This window comes from Cupressus sempervirens, chromosome 7, assembly GCF_028749045.1.
Source record: "Cupressus sempervirens isolate cs-2001-9-10 chromosome 7, ASM2874904v1, whole genome shotgun sequence".
NCBI lineage: Eukaryota > Viridiplantae > Streptophyta > Pinopsida > Cupressales > Cupressaceae > Cupressus > Cupressus sempervirens.
Window position 1 is genome coordinate 551016230 of NC_143124.1, and position 22756 is coordinate 551038985.

At 34.6% G+C, this 22756-nt stretch overlaps 1 protein-coding gene across 1 annotated transcript in view; it reads left to right on the plus strand.

Annotated features, from left to right (window-relative positions):
- The window catches only part of CNX5 (co-factor for nitrate, reductase and xanthine dehydrogenase 5), a 268770-nt gene that overhangs the window by 77432 nt on the left and 168582 nt on the right, over positions 1 to 22756 (plus strand). The window contains exons 2-3 of the mRNA XM_089792002.1: positions 8531 to 8623; positions 18833 to 18888. Coding sequence (XP_089648128.1) covers positions 8531 to 8623; positions 18833 to 18888 — 149 coding nt within the window. The remainder of the gene's footprint in view (positions 1 to 8530; positions 8624 to 18832; positions 18889 to 22756) is intronic.

Genomic DNA, 22756 nt, shown 5'->3' on the forward strand with positions numbered 1-22756 from the left:
GGAGGTTATCAGTGAAAATATCAAGCTTTTCCGTTTCAGGAATCTTTCTTGAATATTTGGTGTAAAGTTGTCTCCATCTCTAAAGGAATGTGAGGAAAGGTTCCCCAACTCTCTATTTAAGATTACACAAGTCTCGAATGTTAACCGGGTGTTGTATGTTGTGAGAATACTATTGGAAAAACAGGTTAGCAATCTCATCAAATGTTTTGATACCAAGAGGCAAGTGTGAAAACCACTCCATAGCCTGACCACCTAGACTTCTTGGGAATAGATGCATGAGATATGTCTGATTATGCATAAATTCAATAGACAAGGCCCCGAATTCCCGCAAATGATCTTGGGGATCAGTAGTTCCAAAGTATTTGCCATACTTAGGTAACTCAACTCCTCTTGGAAAAGGAGGCATGTCTATACTCTTGTCAAATGGGAATGGACAAAGAGCTTCTAAGGTGTATGTTTTTGCAGGTTTGTCTTTGTCACACATCATTTGGGCTAGTTGGTCTTGCATGATCTTCAATTGTTTTTGCAATTTGGAAGTTTCAGTTTCCTCTTTAGGTGTAATGATAGTTTCCACGTTAAAGTGATGAGGTAGCTTAGCTCCCTCTTGGGCAAGTTTGAGAAAGTATTTCTCTTTCTCTTCGTTAAGTCGGATTTCCATGGCCTTGTGGAAGTTTTTGTCTTTATGACACTTCTCGATGTGTTTACGAAGTATTTCCACCTCTTCCTCATTTTCATAAGTGAAGGGGTCTTTCTGTTTCTCATTCCTAGGTTGGTCTTGGTTTCTACTATGTTCATTGTGTTCGGGTTCGTGATCAACCATTTTAGGAATGTGAACGGTTTCAGTATGTTTTGATTGGAAAGGTCCTTTGAATAAAAATTCAGCTGTGTTGCTTGGAGATGTAGGACCTTTGCTAGTTTTGGGATCCTCTTGATACAAGGGGTTCCTAGTTTGTTGTAAGTTTATAGAGAATGTTCTCTGGACACGAGGCGGTCTGACAGGTGAAGTAGATTGTGAAGACTCCTCATTAGATGAGCTGGACATAGACTGTGTATGAATTGGAAAGCGACCTCTGCCGTGATTACGACCCCTAGCTCTACCTCGTCTAAGGGGATAAAACACGTTTTTGCTTCTTGTTGCCAGAGTCATAGACAAGGACAAGAAGCAAAAACCTAGACAAGGACCACACTAGAATGTAGTCTCAAGGAAACAAGATAAGAGTGCTGTATACTAAGGTACGAGTAGTCTGAGTAATGGCTATAACAGCGAAAGATTATGACTATCGTGACACAGAGTATAACAAGCACTAAAGGACAAGAACAAGATAACTGAGAGACAAGACTAGCTGAGGTGTAGGTCACAAGTCATTAGCTAAGCAAGATGCTGCTGTTTGAGATTGTTTACAGACAAAGAAAGAGGTAAAAAGTTGTAGGTAACACACCAAACTTAGAGTGCAGATAGCTCTGACAGATAGTTTTGACAATTTTAGGGCAAGATCCCGCACGAAGATTCCTAGGGAGCCGCATGAAAATGTACAAAGAACCCAGTGAAGACTTGGAACAACAAATTTTGAAAAGTTTCCTTGCCTGAGGACTTGTTTAAAGCCATGCGAGGATGTGCTAGACTAACAAGAATAATGGGTTTTTGACAAAAAAGGACAAATCTGCAAGATCTCACACGTAGATTTGCACAAGGCCACGTGAAGAAGTGCTGAACAAAAGGTTTTCGCGCAAAATTTCACAAAACTGGGTGCGAAAACAGGGAATAGACTGACAACAAAGACTTAATTTTGAAGAGATTTTAAAGGTTTCAGATTGTTCTGGACAGATTATTGGTTGTTTGGACAGATTTCAGACATATGGCAAGGTTGGTTTTCAAGCTGTTAGACATCATTTGGTTTTAAACAAGATAAGTTGTTTTTAGAAAGACACAGGAATCAAGCAGTAGTCGAATACAATCCAACCAAAGACAAAGCAACTCGGAGGGACAGGGGAGTCTTGACTTTCAGTTTGTCTAGGCAAGTTTGGGCAAGTTTAAGGCTTGATAACAAACACGCTTTATCCCTAAAACCAAAAATGGTAGAGGAAGCAAAACCTTTGTCCCACAACTTATGTGCATGCATTCACCTCACACAGTGGTGTCACCCCATTAGAGGTTGCTCGTGTTTTTGGTGTATTCCAAGGGCTCAATAACATATCCGCTGAATGAACACCCTTGTGGCAGGGGTCAAGCGCGTATGCCACCTTCCAACGCCCAGGTACATGCCTATGGTAAGTTCTACAGGAGAGATCCTTCTCCCTCCTTGCATATCTAAAAGGTTTTTACTTGGCTTCCGTTCATATTAATCCTCGATGGCTCCACAAGCAGGGTTGAGACCAGCAGCTCACACCAGCATCTGAAAGTGCACACACTTGACAAGCAAGATTGGGGTCAGCACCGAGCAGTGCAACAGACAAAACCTCCTCTTGATATGCAATATCAGGAATCAAGAGGAAGAAATTAATATGGCTTTGGAGTCTTTTGCTCTACAAAGCTTCTTTATTATAGTGAGTTGGAATCTTTGGCGAAAGGAGTGTGCTCACTTGGGTCGTTCTCGAAGGTTGGATCGCTCTGACAGGCCCTCTAAGGGTTGACTCAAACTGGTGGTTCGGATCTAAGGGTCTGAGTTTTTGATTTCCCTCAAGGGGAAAGAGCATACTCCTCTACCTCATCACCTTGCCCAAACACGCAAGACATGTTAATCACTGAGTTAGCTTAATCGATCCAGACTTGTCCTTTCTCAAAATTTTTCCAAAAGCAAATCATCATCCCTTCATAGAAGAGGACTCATACTAGAGAGCCACTAACTTGCTTGCCTCCCTTGGATGTCGTCTTTTAGAGGCGTCTAGGTTTCTGATTTACCCTTGGTCATGACCTCCAAGTGGTAAAGAGCATACTGCCCTGTTCCCTTGTCTTGCACCCTATGAAGTTCACAAGCCCTAATTATACTATATGTGAAAAGCAAGAAAAAGACATGACGTTTAAAATGGGTTTAAAATTGGTCTTCGACATGCATTTCTTTGACAGCATCGTGCAATCACACAATCAGTACATGTTTGAAGTGTTTATATAAAGGTGTCTTCGTCAAAAACATCCTGCAAACCACTCTTATGCTGCAGAAAACCAGAAATCATAAAGAAAATGCTTCAAAGAAAACACGTCCGTCAAACGAAATGCTAAACTGAATTTTGAAAAAATTGCATTTTGTATGTGCTGGTGCAAAATTTTGCGCAAAATCTTGCATAGGCCCGCGCGAGGAAGTGCGTAGAAAGAGGCGAAATCCTCAAATCTTCATGCAAAAATGAGATTTCTCACGTGAGAATTTGGAAATCTGTAGAGACGTGTGCAACAAAAACATTAAAATAATAGAAAATAAAGTAGATGAGGCTAGAAAAATTGATTTTCTCAGCCCCATGGTGGGTGCCAGAAATGTGTGGGTGAATTGTGGGCCTCTGATTCTCACACACTTTAACATAGTCTTTATCTGAGAGATCATTCCGAAATGAACATTGAATTGTTCATCCGAGTAATTTAATCAGCGCGACCTGTTGCCTTCTAATTATAAGGATTTTGCCTTGCTCTCAGACCGAGAAGTGGGCAACCAGACCTTTTAGTACGAAAGATTTATGCAATTAATCTAGATGAGAGATGCAATTAATCTAATAACAGATAAAGAAAATTAAACTATATGATTGCATTTTAATCTATATGATATTAAAGCTAAACAATGAAAGCTATGAGAATATTTAAGCGAATGAGTACAAAATTCAGCAGTAATTTGATGCAATTCAAATTCCCACCCTGTAATGAGGAATTAGAAGCCTCTTAAATAGAATTCTCGAAATCAATCAACGGTTGAGATCAACTCGGATCAATGGTCAAGATTAAAGATGAGATCCAGTTAGGATGGAAAATTCCTAGTGTAGGTGAGGTTAACTAACTCAAATCCCGAGTGTGATGAGGAGTTAACTGAAATTCACCTGAGTGTGAGAATGAGTGGATTAAGTGAATTCCAATTCGAGAGATAGATCACTTAGAATTCCCATTCTTGAATTGAAGAGAAGGATTTGGAAGGTTATTTAATTTAATAAAAGGAGATATGACCTCATAAATGCCTATTTAATTAATTGAGTAATTAAACCCAACAATTAAGATAAGGACATTATTAAATCAAATAAATTTAATTCCTTAGTATATTAGTTTTAGGAGATAATTTAATTTAACCAAAGTATGAACACTTTAAATTAAATTAAATCTAATCAATAGGTTTAATGTAGCTAATTCAAGTCAATACTTTAGGAATTAAATAAATAGTGTGATTAATGTAGATTAGGGTTTTTTGCATCTGACAATTAAGTCAAGTAGCGAGAACTAGAATGAGAATTGCCTAGTGACATAGGACTTTAGGGTTGATCAAATAGACCAGAATTAATTGTCATGGCAATGAGCCAATTTTGAGGTATTACAATTACCGGTCTTATTTACTTCTGCTGCTGATCAATATCTCTGCTAAATATATGTTTTTTCTGCTGTGTTTCTCCAATTGACTACTATCTTGTTGTGCTATATTTGATTTGTCTTCCTATATCATTTTCTTCTGAACATCTTTTTCTGTTATGCATCTCTTCTTCACTGGTTGGCTGGGACTGCTATCTGTTTTTATCCAATTAATTCTCCATTGGTCATCTTCCTATTTCCCTTGCGATCAGCTATTTTCTGTGTGTTCTCTGTTTATCGGTGACCGCGTCTCTATGCTTAGTACCTACTTATGCTGATATAGAAGTGCTGGTTATTCTTCTTGAATGATTCCATTGTTCTATGTTTGATTATTTTCTGGATAATTCCCCTCCCTTGTTGATCAAGTTATGATTCTCCTTTTATATCTTACTAGATAAAAGAGTTACACCTCTTAAACGAACCTTTCTCTCCCAAATACATCTCTTCACAACAAATCGTACAATTTGTAGCATAATAGTTATTTGTTAGTCTTATCTAATTGCATCTTCACATATTGCTGAGTTAGCTCATTATTAATCGTCATCTATATGCAAATTCTACTTGTGAGCCTCTGTTTTGGTTGCCATATAATACTTAGGAATTCATCGTATTTGTTTCCATTACCGATTCCTTGTATACCGATTGGTTTCCAGTAACATTCTTAATGTACTTGTCTTCACAGTAGTCAATACAACAGTGTTCTTTCCATTATTTACTTGTAATACCCAGATCAAACATTATTGATAATTGTCGATGTCTTAGGCCACTGAGATATGACAACACTTAATCATTGCGCTGGACAGATGCTATCATTATTTTTTATGTTTGGCTTTATTAATAATTGGTTTTCGCTGCCTTTATTTAGAGTGATCATTCTTGCCTTGGCCACTTGAAACTATAACATTGCCGGTGAGCAAAAGTTAGCTGTAATGTCCCTTTTATTATTGTTTATATTTTTAAATTTATTATTTTACTATAATATTTATTATTTATATATTATATATTATATAAAATAATATAATATTATATATATACTATTTCATTAATATGTTATGTTAATTATCAAATTCTTTTTTGTTAATATTATTTATCTAATAAATATCTATCATTTATTGTTTATTATTAAATCTTGTTTCAAAATGGGGGACATGACACTTACATACAAGGAGAATTTAGTGGTCAAATGGGATATAGAGTTAGAGTAGCCAGCACATGTCGATGATGATACACCACAAATGTGTTTGGTTGTTATTAGTTTGGAGGAGATTAACCTCAAAGAGTTTAACAATTTGAGCAATGAGGAGTTTGGTGTGGATCTTGTGGATGCTAAGAGGCACTGGGCAATTAATTGACAGTATCTGAATTTTGAATGTAATTATCATTTTGTACAGAACATATTGATATTCCATATATGTCATTTTCATTGTTCAATGCAACATGTTTACTATATTAAAGTTTCGTTTGTTATCCCTGAATATTTATAATTTTTTTTTGAATCATTGATTTTTCAAGTACCATATATGTACAATTCTTGTCTATTTGGGTGACATGCTTATCACCAATATTACATGAAAAGGAAAGCTTATTTTTAGACATTTCTTCGCACTTTGTGGCAAAACACTTGGATTGCCAATTTAAAGAGGCGTTTCTTCACTGTGAAGGGAATATAATTTGTGCAGAACTTGGAATATGATGACCCATTTAAGATTTGTGTCATTCTAGAATAATAGCCTACACTAAAAACCTTTATATAACTTTGCAGAATTTTTGGTTTAGCACACTTCTATAGGAAAAAATGTTCTTGGTTTCTTATACATCTTTTATCATTTGGTTAGATTACCAGAAATGGTGAACAGGCAAAATTCAACAATTCGATCCTACACATAGAGCGTTTGAGGAGTTGAAATAGAGACATGGTTTCATGCCAGTACTTCATTTACCAGGTCTTCAGTAACCATATATGTCCTAGTTCTTCAATAACAATGTCAGATATTTAAATTACTTTCACTTTCAGCAACTAGTTGTTACCAGAGTGAAACATTCACTACTGCAGTAAGAAAATATTGCACATTTGATTTAGAGCTTGTGCCACGGTCATAGGCATTTGAGCATTGGAAGCATTAGGTATTGATATGAAAAAACATCACACTGACTATAATACATTAGAATCTCTGTGAGAAAAGTCACAGCAGGCATATCTATGAGAAATAATTGCTTTTCCTTGTTTTCGTGGCTGTTTGATCTTATCATATTCATATACCCTTGCATAAATATTTAACAAAGCTATTTGTTTAAAACTTTAAAAGGATTCTGGTTTTGGAGTTTGGTTCTACTTTTGGTCCAGTCTTATAGCTGACCAAGTGGAATTTGTCCATAATTTTAAGACCTATGCTTTAATATGATATGTCTTTACCAAAGTAATGAGAATCAGAATCGGCAAGGCCACATTGAATTGCAAATCGGCCATGAATCGGCAAATTTAAAGAACCTTTGAAATTTAGAGATTTTAATAATTTAAAACTTATTTCATGCAACCTTTATTGATGATAACTTAAACACATTATAACATCATCAAATAGAAGCTAACATACATAAACATGGAACATAAATGATAAATCCATCACATACGTTACTACGTTACATGTAAAATGTAAATTGTAGCTGAAGTAAATAGAAATAATCAATCACGGCCAATTTTTTCGCGATTCACAAAGGTGATTTTGGCGATTTTTTGCATGAATCACATGAATTGCCGATTCATGCAATGAAATCGCTGATCTGGTTCACCGGTTCAAAAACATCGGGTACCATGAATCGAATTGCCAAACCGGCAATTCAGGCGATTTCATGGCGATTCTCGTTACTATGGTCTTTACAATTCTATTATGTTGCCTTGCAGTTTTCTTTTTCAGTGTGTTTATTTCCTTTAATTGAAATCTGATCATTGTTCATAAGAGGAAATCATTCCAGTTGTAGCATATCGAACCTTTGTTTAGTACGTTGTCCCCTCAATCATCCCTGGGCATTGGATAAACAAAAACTCTGATGTGTGATTTGAGTGGTTGAACTGCTATGCAATTGATTGGATTATAGTAACATATTGGAAGGATACTATATCCTTTGTATGAAATTTTAATTGTGATCCAAAATAGTCTGTTTATTTTGGTTCTTATATAAATGTTAGGGGGCACTCCATCTTGTTTAAAATGTTCTTCAGAGTGCATGATGCTTCACTTAAGTGCTGTCTGTGCCCCTGTGAATACCTTTGAGTGATTACATTTGAATGAAGCAACTGAGACAAGAATGCAATTAAGTAATCATTTGGAAGCAGGTTATTGCCAAGTCTGATGTGATATTGGATTGACATATTTGAATAACTAAAATGCATATTATCAAATTGGGGTTCAGGATGTTATCTCTAAAGGATGGAGCCTGTGGGACTCAGGATAACTTATGAGTAAAACAAATATGCATTTTAACTGCAGGAATGAATTTTTATCAGGACTTGTGGCTCACAAAATAGCATGCTTTCACATTCTTCTTTTGTAATAAATATACAATTTAGTGTGCGCCTTCTTTTCCTGTATGGTTACATAAGATCAATTTATTCCCTTGGAACCTTTGGTTCTTGACATCCAAAGTTTCTATTGTACAAAAGGCATGATATTGAAGCCTTGTTCCATTATATTGTTTTTTTGGGTCTTTTAGCAACCATAGTCATTATTAAGTCTCAGATGAAATGTCAGTATCCTTGTGCTGTGTTTATACCAAGGAGAGGACATCTCGCAAATATTCATTTTTTTTAATACAGAAAAAAACATGATGTGGAAGGTGGATTGATCGTTAGCATATTTCAGCATTATTGGTTGTAACTTGTATTCATATCAGAATAGTAAACATATTGAAAAGTTCTTGATTCCGTCAAAATTTACTTCTCTGGTATTGGATAAATATGCTTTACTTTGATAATGTGAAATTTGGTTCTTTTTTACACAGGTCAATCAAAAATCTTGAAGTCCTCAGTACTACTTGTTGGTGCTGGAGGATTGGGATCACCTGCTGCATTATACCTTGCATCTTGTGGGATTGGTGAGTTCTTCCCAACATAAAATAGATAAAAATAATGACATAAGTAGAAAGAAACTTATGTGTGAATTCAACCTGTTTTAGTTCAAAACATTTGAAGAGAATCATTCTATTTAACGTGAAATGTTAATGAAAATCCTATTTGCCATTATCTGTTTTATAATTTATACCCTTGAATCATGGTTCTAGGGATATTGTGTATTATGTATGTTTGATATATTACATCCAAATTTCCAATAACCACTGCCTACTTAGTTTTAGTATGGAACAAAATGTTTTGGTGTCTGGTTTGCAAACAGTTTTTGCCATTTGGTCAATTGTAATAAAAAATCCATAGTTACGCCAGCTTGGGGGACGGGGGGATGGGGGAACGTGGGGACAAGTTTCTGGGACCGGGGGGACAAAGGGGCCTCAATTTGGGGATGGCGGCGGGGGATGGGAGGGGGGCATGGGGGGTATATAGTATATACTATACATACGATACTTAAAATGGTAATTGTAAAAAGATGTATACCAATATAAAACATAAATATGAAGTATAAGTTCATCAAGACCGCTATTGCTAGTTTAGTTTTACATTGCATTGAACATTGAACAATGATTCATGAACAATAAAAGAGATCTAGGTTCTAACTTCTAACTTATATCAAATAAATAAAATAATAAAACAAATTCAAAAGTCATAGATATCTATTATTAATTTAGCAAAAGTATGATTATCATTATCTCATCAATCATTCAATGGCATCATAAACTTAATTACATCAAGTAGCATCAACCATGATATGATCACAATCTTCAGTGTTTCAACTTTAAAACTTCAAATATCCAAGTCTCAAGTACAAACTACAAAATCAAAAGACAAAATGTCAAGTACTAATGGCCCAAGGGCTGCCAAATGCAGTAGAGGCCTCTAATCATCCATGTCAACTTGAGGTTCAGGCTCAACAAACTCATTTTCCAAACTCTCAGCCTCTTCAAGGGTAAGAGCTGTTTGAGTAATACCAACCAACCCTGCATCAGAAGTATCTGCATCCTCATCAACCCGTGAGGGCTCCTTTGATTCTATATCCCACCATGCTGCAAGGCTCTCCTTGTAGACACGTGTCTTGCGATCTTTGATACGCAAGACAAAATGTACAACCACTGGCTTCTCTGCTTTCTTGGAGGTAAGTTTGTTCCTCTTAAGAGAGTGAATGAAGCTATAAATAGACTAGTTCCTCTCATAAACTGAAGAACTAGATACCTAAGATAGCAATCAAATGACTAGTATGAAAATCAGAAAATTGAATTTGAAATTCATGACTAAAACTAAAAGTGAAAAGTAAAGGTTCTAAAGTTGAAGAACAAGAAACTTGAGATAGGAGACAGATGGCTAGTGTGGTAGTTGTTGATTTGGGTCCATGACAATTCCACCACAAAATAGGATTCTCTTGTGCCATTGTTTTTTATGTTGGCCTTTTCTCTAGTTGGATAGCCCCTAAGAGTAGCAAATTTGGTCCACTCAGTGCGAACTTTCCCTGTTGTCGCAATGTCATACATCCTATCAATGCACTTGAAGAATCCTTCCTTCACCTGAAATTCAAATTATAAAATCAGTAAATTAAAAAATTAAATATTCTTAAGTGCAAGTGTACTATATTAATAATAGATTACCTCATCATCATTCAATGGTGTAGCTCTCCTAGGCCTAGGCACGTACCACTTCGGATTCAATGCATAAGCATCCATGTATAAAGGAGTGTTGAGGCTGTCCCATCTATGCTGAATAATAGGCCAAAACTGCTCACTTTAAAATGCTAAACTGGGGTCCCTATCTCGCACAACTACCCTCATTTGGCCAAGCATAGCATCAATGCACTCGTATACCTCTCCAAGAGTAACTGCAAACCCAATCCCCATAGTTGATGACCTAGAAAATTGGAGTGATGAAAGAGACAATGTATTTTGCATCACTCCAAAATACATCACTCTTCACTGTCTCCTTCACCCTCATCCCTTGCTCTGTCCCGGACCCATCCCACCTATTCCACTCATTTGTCATAATTGTGAGGTTCAATGGCAATTCAATCATTCTCTCCAAGAGAATGAAGTAGGATGCATATCGAGTCTCAACTGGTTTCAGAAACTCATTTCTTACGAAGCTCTTGAAAAGGGCATGTGATGTGTGGTGATTGCAGATAAACATTTGCACATCTCTAGCATCACTCACTACTCTCTTAATCCAGGGAATCTTCCCCACGTCCTTTAGTGCATTGTTCATGGCATTCACACAATATGGAGTCCACTAAATATGTCTATAAGCTGTCTCAACAAGTCTCCCTGCAGCTCTACACATAGGTGTTGCATTTGTCACTACTAGGACCACACTTTGTGACCCAACCTCTTCAATAGAATCCTGAAGTATATTAAATTGAAAATCAACATCCTTTCGATGCCTTGAACAATCAATAGCCCTAAGAAAAAATGGCCCCTCTGTGCATGTAATGATGATATTGATGAGTGGATAGTTCCTAATGTCCGTTCACCTATCCATGATGATGTTGCAACCATACTCCTCCCAAACAAGCCTCAAGTTCTCCTTCACTAAAGCAATCTTGGCATACTCTTCATTCAAGAGTGTAGTCTGCAATTTGTGCTCACTTGGTGGCACAAATGAGAGTCCTCCTCCCCTTGCCACTAGCTGCATCATTTCCTTGTAATAAGGAGACCGTGTCACATTAAGAGGTATGCCACTGGAAAAGTGAAATCTGCCAATGGCCTCCTCTATCTCCTCTTTCAGGTGGGCATTAAATAAATCCGCAATGGGGTTACTTTCAAATGACACCTTTCTTTTCCCCTTGTTGGATTGTGCTTCAGGCATAGCACTAGATGTAGAAGGACTTGAGGCTGCCCCTCCAAATGATGTAGCTGTAGGTCGCTTCTGTGGTCTACCCCTAGGACTAGGAGTAGAAAAATGTGGCTGCCCTTGCTCATAAGCCTACTGAAGACTCTGAACCTGTTGCTTACCAGTGAAGGTGTAGGTACCTCAACTCCCAAGTCATCTGGAACACCCGAAAGCTTGGTGAACTCAATCCTATACTGCAAATTTTTCGTTTCCGTCAAGAACTTGCATGGATCCACACTTTTTCCTATCCAAAAGAGGAAGTGTACATTCACTCTAGTGATGCTCCCAAACCATTTTGTCTTACAAATGTTACATTTCCACTTCCTTGTACCACCACCTATAGTTGTTCGTGTAGTTATCCTTGTTGCAAACGATAACATCCACTTTTCCCGGATTTTAATTAACAACTAACATATCAAAGAAATACATCTATTACTTCATTTTCATAGGAAGAAAATTATATCAGTTATGTTCATGTGAATGAGATTAACAGTTACAATTACTTATACAGAAAACTCATCACTAACATTTGAAAACACCATCAATGAATTTACTATGGAAATTAAAAATCTACATACCATGGAATTCAAACCGAGAATCAATGTAGGGATGCTTTTGCAATCACCTAGATTAGTCCACAAATATCACTTAAGATCAATTGATGATTATCATCAAATACCATTATATCAAAATCAAATGACGATTGCTATCAAATACTACTATATCATTTAGGGCATCACATACCACTGTATCAATTAGGGCATCAATTACCATTGGATCATTTAGGGCATCGGATACCACTATATCATTTAGGGTTTCAGATACCATTGTATCAATTACCATTGAATCATTTAGGGCATCAGATACCGCTGTATTATTTAGGGCTTCAAAGACCACTGTATCAATTACCATTGGATCATTTAGGGCATCAGATACCACTGTATCATTTGGGGTGTCAATACTACTGTATCATTCCTTTCCTTTGATTTGCTTAACTGTGGCAATAACATAAGATTAGAAGATATGCGCATAATCATTATTCTTATAAATGAAAGACTGAAATAACAATCTATCAGATAAATCTATCTCTCGCAAATAAATATATTCCACGTTTAGTTAGAAGATCAACCAATCTAATTGGTTGCCAATTATATTGACAATATGAGTTGCTTTCATTTAAAGAAATAATTGTAACGATGATACAACTCAATTAATCTTACCTTCTACTTGAAAATACATTATAAAAGTAAAAATACCTATTTTCGACAAACGTTTGAATGCTTAGCTTATCTTAATTTGATGCACGTCCGACATCTTGTGGAGAGGGGAAACATTGTCAGGGGCTTAACCTCCCAACCTCGGACCATAACTTATACCCACACAATCTCTAATGAGAAAGACCCTCCCTACCCGGAATAGACATGGAACACCTTGTCAGTTAATGAACATCTTGGTATCTTATTACACCACTCGACTTGACAACTGGAGAAAAAATAAACGTGATCATGCATGAGCTTTTAATTGATTCCGTTTAAAAATGATAAACATTGTTATGTCACATCTGATTCAGTTTCATGTTATTAGTGATTCCTTTCTCTCACCTCTTCACCCTTCCATGGCTACACAGCCGGTGAGTTCTAGGTGTTCGAAATCTTAGAGCAATTCGGCTCTGTCCGTTGATTCTAAACTAAATCATGAATAATATATATATTCCAGCTTATCACAATCTGTGATTTGAAGAATGTGTTCTTGAGATTGCAGAAAATGTCTTTTGAATTTCAATGGCATATTAAACCATGATTTCACAACGTGGTTACTTGGCTTTTTATTTGCCATAGACAACTCCTAATAAGCAAGATAATTTACAACATGACATAAGCTATAGCTTACTGCTATATAAATCAGAATGCTGTAGCAAATTTGGTAGAAATTATATTGCAGTGTTTTGTATTAGGTTAATCACATAACTTGATATATTCTAAAAGAAGAATGGAGTCTTGCTGAAAGTTCAACAACTCACCTTGAATGCCTGTTTCCAGTATAAATGTTGCTCACGATTTCTGAGATTTTTTATGGAAAGAAAGAAAGTAGGAGCCTAGTTGGCCACTGTGATTTAGCCTCCCACAAACGTTCTTCTGGTGCCAATATCCAATGCATAAATGTATCACGTTTTCTACAATGAAGATTGTAAAATAAAGCTTGGAATACTATGGGCGGTAGTGATTTTCCAAATGGTTTTTGCAAGTTTTTGACTTATGAAGGAAAGTCGGAAATGAAAGGGAGAGAGTCAGAATTAAGAGGAAGACAATTGGTTGCATGAAAAGAGATACCCTTGTCTCTCACTCACGATTTCTATTAAAAATAAATAATGTGACTGCTTGGCTTTCGTAACATAAAGAATATCTTGGCTCTTTGAACGTCAATTAAAAATGCCAAGTCTTAAATCGGTTTTAAAAAGAAAAAGAAAGAAAAATGGTTGGAAGAAGATTTGAAGGTTTAAAATCGAAATTATTATGGTTTATATTTATCTACGTATACATAGATTTATTTGTGAGGTGGCATCATTATATTATGGTGTCACTTTATATTTATCTCTATGTGTACGTACATAAGTATATATTAAATAATATTGAGAAAGATCAATCAAAACCTTTAAGGTATGTATTATATTTTAATTAAGTTAATTAATGTTTTAAATTGTTTATTTTATAGCTTATGTGGTTTCATCGATTGTATCTTGATGTTGAAGTCACCAGGTCCTCAACTCATTTGCCCAGTGATGATGATGCTCCTGTGCACAATTCTTTTTTGACAATGCTTCCACCCCTTTGACATGCTTTCTACAAGGAAATTCTCCGCAGTTAAATCATATTACCATAACAAGTTATTAATCATAAATAATCATAACGGCTAACCGACTTTTCAATTTCATGAATTCAAGATAATCAATTAGCATGTTATCTTCATATGAAATTATAACGACTAACCATCTTACCATTTCATAGGATTATAACAAATTTAACTGTCAATTGACTTCATGTGAACCTCAACTGCTCTATTTTAAATTAGGTCAAAAATTGGGATGTAACACAAAGTGTCTAAGAGGAGATTTAGAATCATAACTACCTCTAGCCCACTTTGCCAAAAGAGTGGAGAGGCAATTTGTAGCTGGTGGACCGGGTGGCCAATTATCTATTTTTTTTGAATCTATTTCTTTGTTCTTTTCATCATGCTCAGCCTCAGGGTTATAATCTTCTTGGCTGCTATCACTATGAAAATGGGCCTCTAAATCCATCTCATCATCACTGTGATTTGACCCACTTGAGACATGACCTTGGGAGCTCATTTTGACATTGCCTTTCACGAGATGAAAAAAAAAATAAAAAAAATACATGCTTTTAGCCTATTCCCTTCTTCAAAGTCATAAAATTTTTGAAATAAAATTAAAGCAACAAAAATTTGGAAATGAAACAAGAAACATCTTGTAAAGTCTAGAAATGAAATTTAACTAAGAACTAAAAGCTACAAACTAGAAACAAAAAACAATGATTTTGACTTGCACAATAAAAATAATAATTAAAAAAACCATGAAAAACACGTTATTATATTTTAGTTAAACTGATTGTAATCGTTAATCTCTTTAATATGAACATAACTATTATAAGTGCCTTCTCATGAATATGAAGTAGTAACTGTATTTCAATGATATGCCACTTGTTAGCTAAGGTCCAGAAAAATGGGACGTTACATTCTTAAATTGCATCCTTGCACATTGATACTTATGAGGACTAACCAGTTGGATTCATTTTCCATCTTGATAGAATGTGCTTCCCCCATCACATGATATCATGTGTAGGATATTCAATTACATAGTAAAAAAAATCCATTGTGTTTATTTCTGTCTTGCTGGTCTATATGCTTTCATGATTATGTGCAAACCTTCCATAGAGTTGCCTTGGAAAAATGAAACCTAGCTGCTTCTTGGGGAGTCGTATGTCCATCTAATTTATCTGAGATTAGTTTCTTTGTGTGCAGTTGCATGTGCTGTGGCTCAGTTGTTGTTTGTCGTTAAATTCCTTGTATAATTTTTAAATCATAAAAAATTCTACCAAGCATTTGTAGTTTTCAACAACCTAACCAAAAAACTGGACTAAAAGTTTTCAAGCTACAAATTTAATGCCTTTCTGCCGCCCTTGCAATCTGTTATTGTATTATTGACTGTTAGCCTTATTTGTGAAGTGATTAGCATAGTTGCATGGAAATGGATATATTATCAAATACAGACAATATCAGATATAAATGTGGCAATTTTTCAAGACCCTGTCATATGAGGTTAGATACAGAAACAGTCACAATAAACATAGGTGCGATTATTTATACATTCAAAGTCATCGAACATAACTTTTACTCTTTGTTCAAAAATCATATTATATTTTTTATATATTATATTTGTTTTTTGTGATTTAAATGTGTGGAAGAATTTTTATGATGATTAATATTTTTGAATGTTATTTTATAATCCTAAATCAGGTGTGGAATTGGATAGCTTTGAAAGATCGTACTAAATCTGCACAAATATCTTTATAATCCTAAACCCATGTTGTATTCACTGTGTTGGTTCCCAAAACTACAGATTGGAAATCCAAGAGCTTTGCCAATTCTCCAATAGGATTAGTCAATCAGTTTTGGCCAATGAATGGAAATGATCGGCTGATTAAATTCCACTGCACTTTAGGCTTTGCTAAACCTAGGTGGGTAAACCTTCTTTAAACCCTTGTGGCTTGGTTCAAAGCTCTTCTATAGCAAATTTAGACTTTGTGAGTTTTAAGTTAGTAAAATCTTTGAAACTTGTTCAAAATAGAATTATATGAATGCTTTGATATTTTTATTTGCAAAATGAATATTATTTAAATGAAGGCAACAGTGTTTATGGGTTATGAATATGGCAGGATATTGAACTTCAAGACCTCAGAGACCAACCCACTTTCATAAAATAAATTGCAGAGCAATCCCTTATCCAGCCTTGGGCAAATAGAGTCAAACTTTCTCCAAACCCTTATACAACCCTGAGAGACAATGCTTATACCATCCACTACATTTTAGACTGAAGTTTTAATGGATAATACAGCCCCTAGTCTAATTGAATGTAATTCCTTTGGGAAAGTCAATTTAGACAAAAGTCACATAGACAATATTTCATATGCAAATTCTGATAATCAAAGGCTTGTATTGAAATCTTCTTCACCGTTAGAAGCAATTAATTTTAAATTTAATATCATAGGGGATAAATCTGAAAAATAATATTTGAACTTCGATTTTCAAGATGAATAAAGAAAACTGAACTTGCATTAAATATGAAAAATAAGTACAAATAATCTGTGCTTCATTAACAACATCCAGTCTATCAAAACTGCATAAAACATCTATTCCTCTTTCTTCTTATTTTTCTTTTATATTTCTCATTGACTGCTCATGCTTTATACAAAAAAAAAAAAACTCTTACTTGTATCTTTTGATTTCATATAAGAGTTATGGCTCTCTACCAAGAGGTGCAGCCCATAGACTTCATAACCTTTTATTTTAGTTAAAAAGCCTTAATCACACCTTTCCATTTAATGATTTGCTTTTCTTAAATTAACATGTTCCTGGCGGCATACAATGAATTTATTGAACGAAATATAAATGTTCCCCCTTTTTATTTTAAACAAAAACCTCTCCTTCATTCAGCCGCTGCTTTTGTCATGGATATTGATCGTGTTGATAAGTATGAGCACATACATCATTGTAATCCATATTTTATTCATACATATATTTATGTAGATATTGCTGCTTGCTTTGTATTGATCTTCCAAATTGGAGTTGCTTGATGCAAATGTATGCTGCTTTTACCTTATCAGAATTTATTCACTGTGCAATATAATCTCCTGTTTGATTTCTGGATGCATATACATGGCTGTAAACATACAGATTGATAAGAATTTGTATGCTTTTTCTTTATTTACTGTCTTCAATATATACACTGATATCTCGTTGGATGTGGTATATTATTAATAATGTTCATCTGCTGCAGATTACATATTTGCTGGTTGTTTGTGATGTGAGACCATACTTTGTTGATGCTTGTTATCTCTATGATTAAAGCATACAATATGATGACAGAATCTTTCATATATTTCTGAATACAGATCCTTATGTATCTCCCTCATGATGAATCGCTGCTGTACTTGTATAGACCTGATTGTAGTTCTGTTTAATAATTGATACCGTAGTGTTAACACGCTGAAGTGACTCCTTATCCTTTGGACTGTTTGACTATGCAAGTTCTGATATCTTTGCCATGGTATCACTTATGGTATAGTCTCAATGTTGGTTTCAAACGTTCAAATGAGTGCTTCACTATAATGCATACTTATTGATAATGCATACTTATTGATCTATCAATGATAATATTTCAACAGATCACTCAGGTCTATAGTCTTTTAGAAGATTGACTCCATCTACATCCAAGAAGAAATAAAGACCTTCATAAGACTTGACTGTTTAAACAACTTGATGCATGAATGTATATCCTTCGGTTCTGAAATATTCTTTTGTCCTAGACAATAATTTGGAAAATTCTCATGACATGTTTGATATCAGATACTTCTGTATAGTGCTGAAATGCATATGCATATATGAACCAGCTTCCTTTTCTACATTCTCTTGATCATGGCTTTTAGTGTTTTGAAGCATATTGTTTGAATATGAGTAGTGGGTAAGATCTGAAAATTGACCACTGAGTGCATGCATCAAATTGGCTTCTAGGATTTAGAATGGCGGGAACACATTTGAAGATGAGGATTTACACAGTCACACATGAAGATTTTCCCTTTGGCATGGTATTTGGGACTCCAAATTTTGCCAAAATTTAGAGTGCCATCACAAGGCTTTCTAATTTTTATATTTTGTATCAGATACCATTGTTGTGTAGGCACCTATATTTGCTTCCATTCTCGGGTGAACAATACGAAAGACCTTTTGCACACAAGTTCTTCGAGTTCACATTTATATTTATTGAGTGATGAAAAATGTTGTCATTTTAACTGTGATGAATTCACTTAGTTATCTTTTTTACTTTTTCTCTATATGGAGACATATTGTCCACAAAGATGTGTAGTAAGATTATGGTTAGAAATAGGAGTTTCACTTAGTTTTTTAAAGAATTTAACAAACTACTTGTAATGAATGACTGAAAAGGAAATTGTAGAAATTGAGCAGTTGATTTTTTTGATTCAATTTTGCAAATGTGATTCAAAGATAAATTAAAAGAGAATTTACCTTTGTAGGTTGCCTTGGAATTATTGATTACGATGTTGTTGAGATGAACAACCTACATCGACAGGTACGCTACTAATTCTGAGAGCAAATTTCCAGAAGCAAATTGAAATTTAAATAAGGATGGCTAAGGATGTAGAAAATTGATGGACATATGTGTGCGGGCTTCCAAATTCTTTCTCTAGTCTCCACATATTTATCCTCAAACCTTTTATTTTGTCAATACCTAGAGCAATATGAAGAATTTTCTATATAATATGTTTAGTTGCAATCTACATCAAATAATTTGTGAAGAAGCAATTTACCTGTTTATAATTCAAATATAACATTGTTTATAGATGCATAGATGTACTTCAAGATATATTTACACACCCACTTAGCAGCCGATACATGGATACAATGTCTATAGAGTAGAGACATCTTAATTTTACATAAAAACAATATATAATGTCTCCATGCTACTTTTTTCTTTGAGATGGATAGAGATTTATGTGAAGTTTCGGTTACATATAACCATAGTATTAATGCGTGGTGAATGCTCGTGATGGTTTTGTCAAAACATAGACAGGTTTTGATGATTTCGGTCAGAGTATTCAGTGAGTGTTCTATTCAGACTTGTCAAATGTCATTTTTTGCTTGATGTGGCAAAAGAACACAGGGAAAACAATGGAAAATGTCGGATTTTAGTATTTTTAATCAATTCTGCCCATCTCATTTCCTCACACAGCATTTGCAAGTTTGCTTGAGTAAATTCAAGCAAGTTTGAAGTGGATTTGAAGAGAAAATTTGTTTAGAGTGTGATGGAACTTTAAATTTTGGCAAATTTAGAATCCCAAATATCATGCCAAGGGGAGAATCTTCATATTCACTATGTGTAATCCTCGTCTTCAAATGTTTTCCTTCCGTTCTAAATCCTAGAAGCCAATTTGATGCTTGCATTTGGCGGTCAATTTTCAGATCTTACCCACTACTTACCATGAACCAATATACTAAAAGTCATGATCAAAAGGATGTAGAAAGCATTGAGTATTCAAACAAAAGCAAATTATTGAAGTTGTTCAATATATTGAAGGCAGATGCTGTCAAGGGTGCAATCAACAACGGAAAACTTCACAAGCAAGAGGAAAGCTTACCAGGATTTTTGTCTGTTGAAGAAAACAACCATAACATTTTGAAGAATAAATGCAATTTTGGACTTAAATGAGTAACTTGATAATCGTGCCTACAGCTTGCGATGCTAGAGGTTTTTTTCGAACATTTTGATGATGCAAAAGCTGTTTACATCCAAGATATCATGTATATATAATCTGTAAGGCCTGACTATTTTGGTGCATCAGTGGCTACTATCTTTCAATAGGATATCAATGTTGAGTCTACGTTTGGACCCGCTTATGAACCAATTTGCAGAAAAGCTACTTATCTATACCTTCTCCAGGGATGGAGATGATGCTACAGAATAATGAACCCACACATATATGGTATTAATAAAAAGGTACACAATTCGCAATACAGAGGACCTATTATATAAGCAGATAGCCTCAACTCTCATAAATTTGAGTCAGGTTGAATGTATATGCAGTTAGCGATAAATATGTAGAGACAGCTTCATTTTAATATTCTATCAGAACACACACAGGGTCGACGGGTGCGCTATTACCGATCATTTAATGCTACTCTTTACAAGGAAAAATTCATATATGAACTCGCTGAAGACGACAACACATATTTCTCAAGTTCATATATGAACTTGCTGAAGACGACAACGCATATTTCTCAAGTACACATCCACACGTATTCCTCCGCACTTCCATTTCGGCTCATGCAAAGGAGTATTCTAAAGTTGAAGGTTGCAAATCATCGTTTGTGCATGGAAGCAAAGTAGAGTCGACGATGCATACAGGTAGCTCGTAGAAAGGTAATAAACAATAATGATCAAGAGACGGAATGCCACATAGCCAGATCATTGGATGTGGTAGCGAGAAAGTCATGCATCGATATTAATTGAAGTTTATACTAGACAAGTATGGCAACCGTCCCAGATTGGTATTTGCGTATATGGCAAAGTTTCTACTTTATGAAAGCAAATAAATATCACTGGACATTGCAGAAGCAACGACGTCAAACATAATGAGGCCATATGCGAACAGGGTTCGGGATAGGAGCATTCAAAATAGACTGCGTGAGTCATGCCAAATTATTTAAGGGATGACAGTAAACGAGTCCCATTCTCATGCCGAATATATCGCCGATGAGTAGATGGAGTTTCAAAAGACAAGGGAGGATGAACGCACAACTCGTAGAGGTTGAAAGGCATATAGATTTTATTTTGTTTAATATTTGTTCATAGACGGAGGAGAGCTAGAGAATAATTTAAATTATTGAAACCTTTTAATGAATGTTGAAAGTTTTATAAAACAAGAACTGTGTTACAGCGCGAGTCCCGCCTTATGCAAATATAATTTACAAATGTTAATGCAATGTAGGTGAAGCTTAATACCAAACTAGCATCACAAATTTAACTATTCTTTCTAATTGTATAACAACTATAATTTAAATTTAGATACAACATGTAATTATTTGAATGGAAGCATTTGCTATATGATGGATAAATTGTGTTTCCCTGTTAGTACAAACAATATTAATATGAATTTTGGAAAATTAATTAGCTACACGAGACACACATTGTCCATAGATTATGACCAAAATTGCATATAGTCTAACATGATCTCTAGTTTTTAATTTTAATTATGTTTAGTTGTTTTTTTATCTAGGACAATCAATTGTTAAAATAAAAGTTTTTATAGTAAATTTGTAATGATCTAAATGTAATTAAATTTGTAGTTATAGAAATTGAATATTATAATAGTTAAAGATATAAACTAATTCAAAGATTAAAAAATAGATGTATTGTAAAATTATTATTAGTATTGAATTATGTATTGTATTATATTTTAGCACTATAAAATTTCTTTATATCAATTTTATATGTTTGTTTAATTTTAATTTTCAGATATTCATTGTCTAAATAAAAAGCACTAAAAATATTTAAGAAAATAAAATATATGACATGTTAATTATTCTTTTTAATAAAAAATAAAATATGTTTGAAAGTTCAAAAATAAATAAATGATAATGTGTGAGATGATTTTGAAGAAAATAGTTGATAACAAGTATTAAGTTGATCTAACCTATTTTACCACTGTGGAAAATCTAATAAAATATGTCAATAAAATAAATAACTATTAACTAGCTAAAAATCAAGGCGAAATAAATAACATTAAGCAAAAAGGGGACCTACAATTATCATTGAGATAAATATATTAGATAATATATATTAATATATATATATATATTTTTTTTAAAAAAAATTTTTAGGCAAAAGTGGCAAGCCACTATAATATTTTATTAAAAAAACTGATTCAACGAGGTCAACTGGGAAAGAATCAGTGAAGAAAACCTAGCATCATCCCTAATATATACATAGGTTTTAATAGTTTAAGCAAAAAATTACAAGGGGTGTATCAAGTTCAACTACCACCCAACGGCGAACCAGATAGTGCCTTGACATTGATTTTCTTTTTGGACTATTCCAATCACTAACTTCAGGGCAAACTTATCTAGCAGTTAGCACTTAACTTAAAAATCTTCCCAATCAGAGACAAAACCACCTTCATTTGACCCAGGCCCACCAGGAGCCAGAACATAACTCTGAAGAACCATGAATCCAGTCCAAGTCCGAGTTAACCTGATCAATTAAATCCCGAAAATTCTGTTCAATCGGCTGCACAGAAGCTACATTCATATCCCTGGAGTTAGACACATTAGATTCCTTCTGCAAGTCAATCATAGCCTGACCCACTAGCTTTATTCGTTCGATCAAATGAACACCCATTAATTTTGATTCAGGTGGCAAAGCATGTTTTAAATAAATGAAA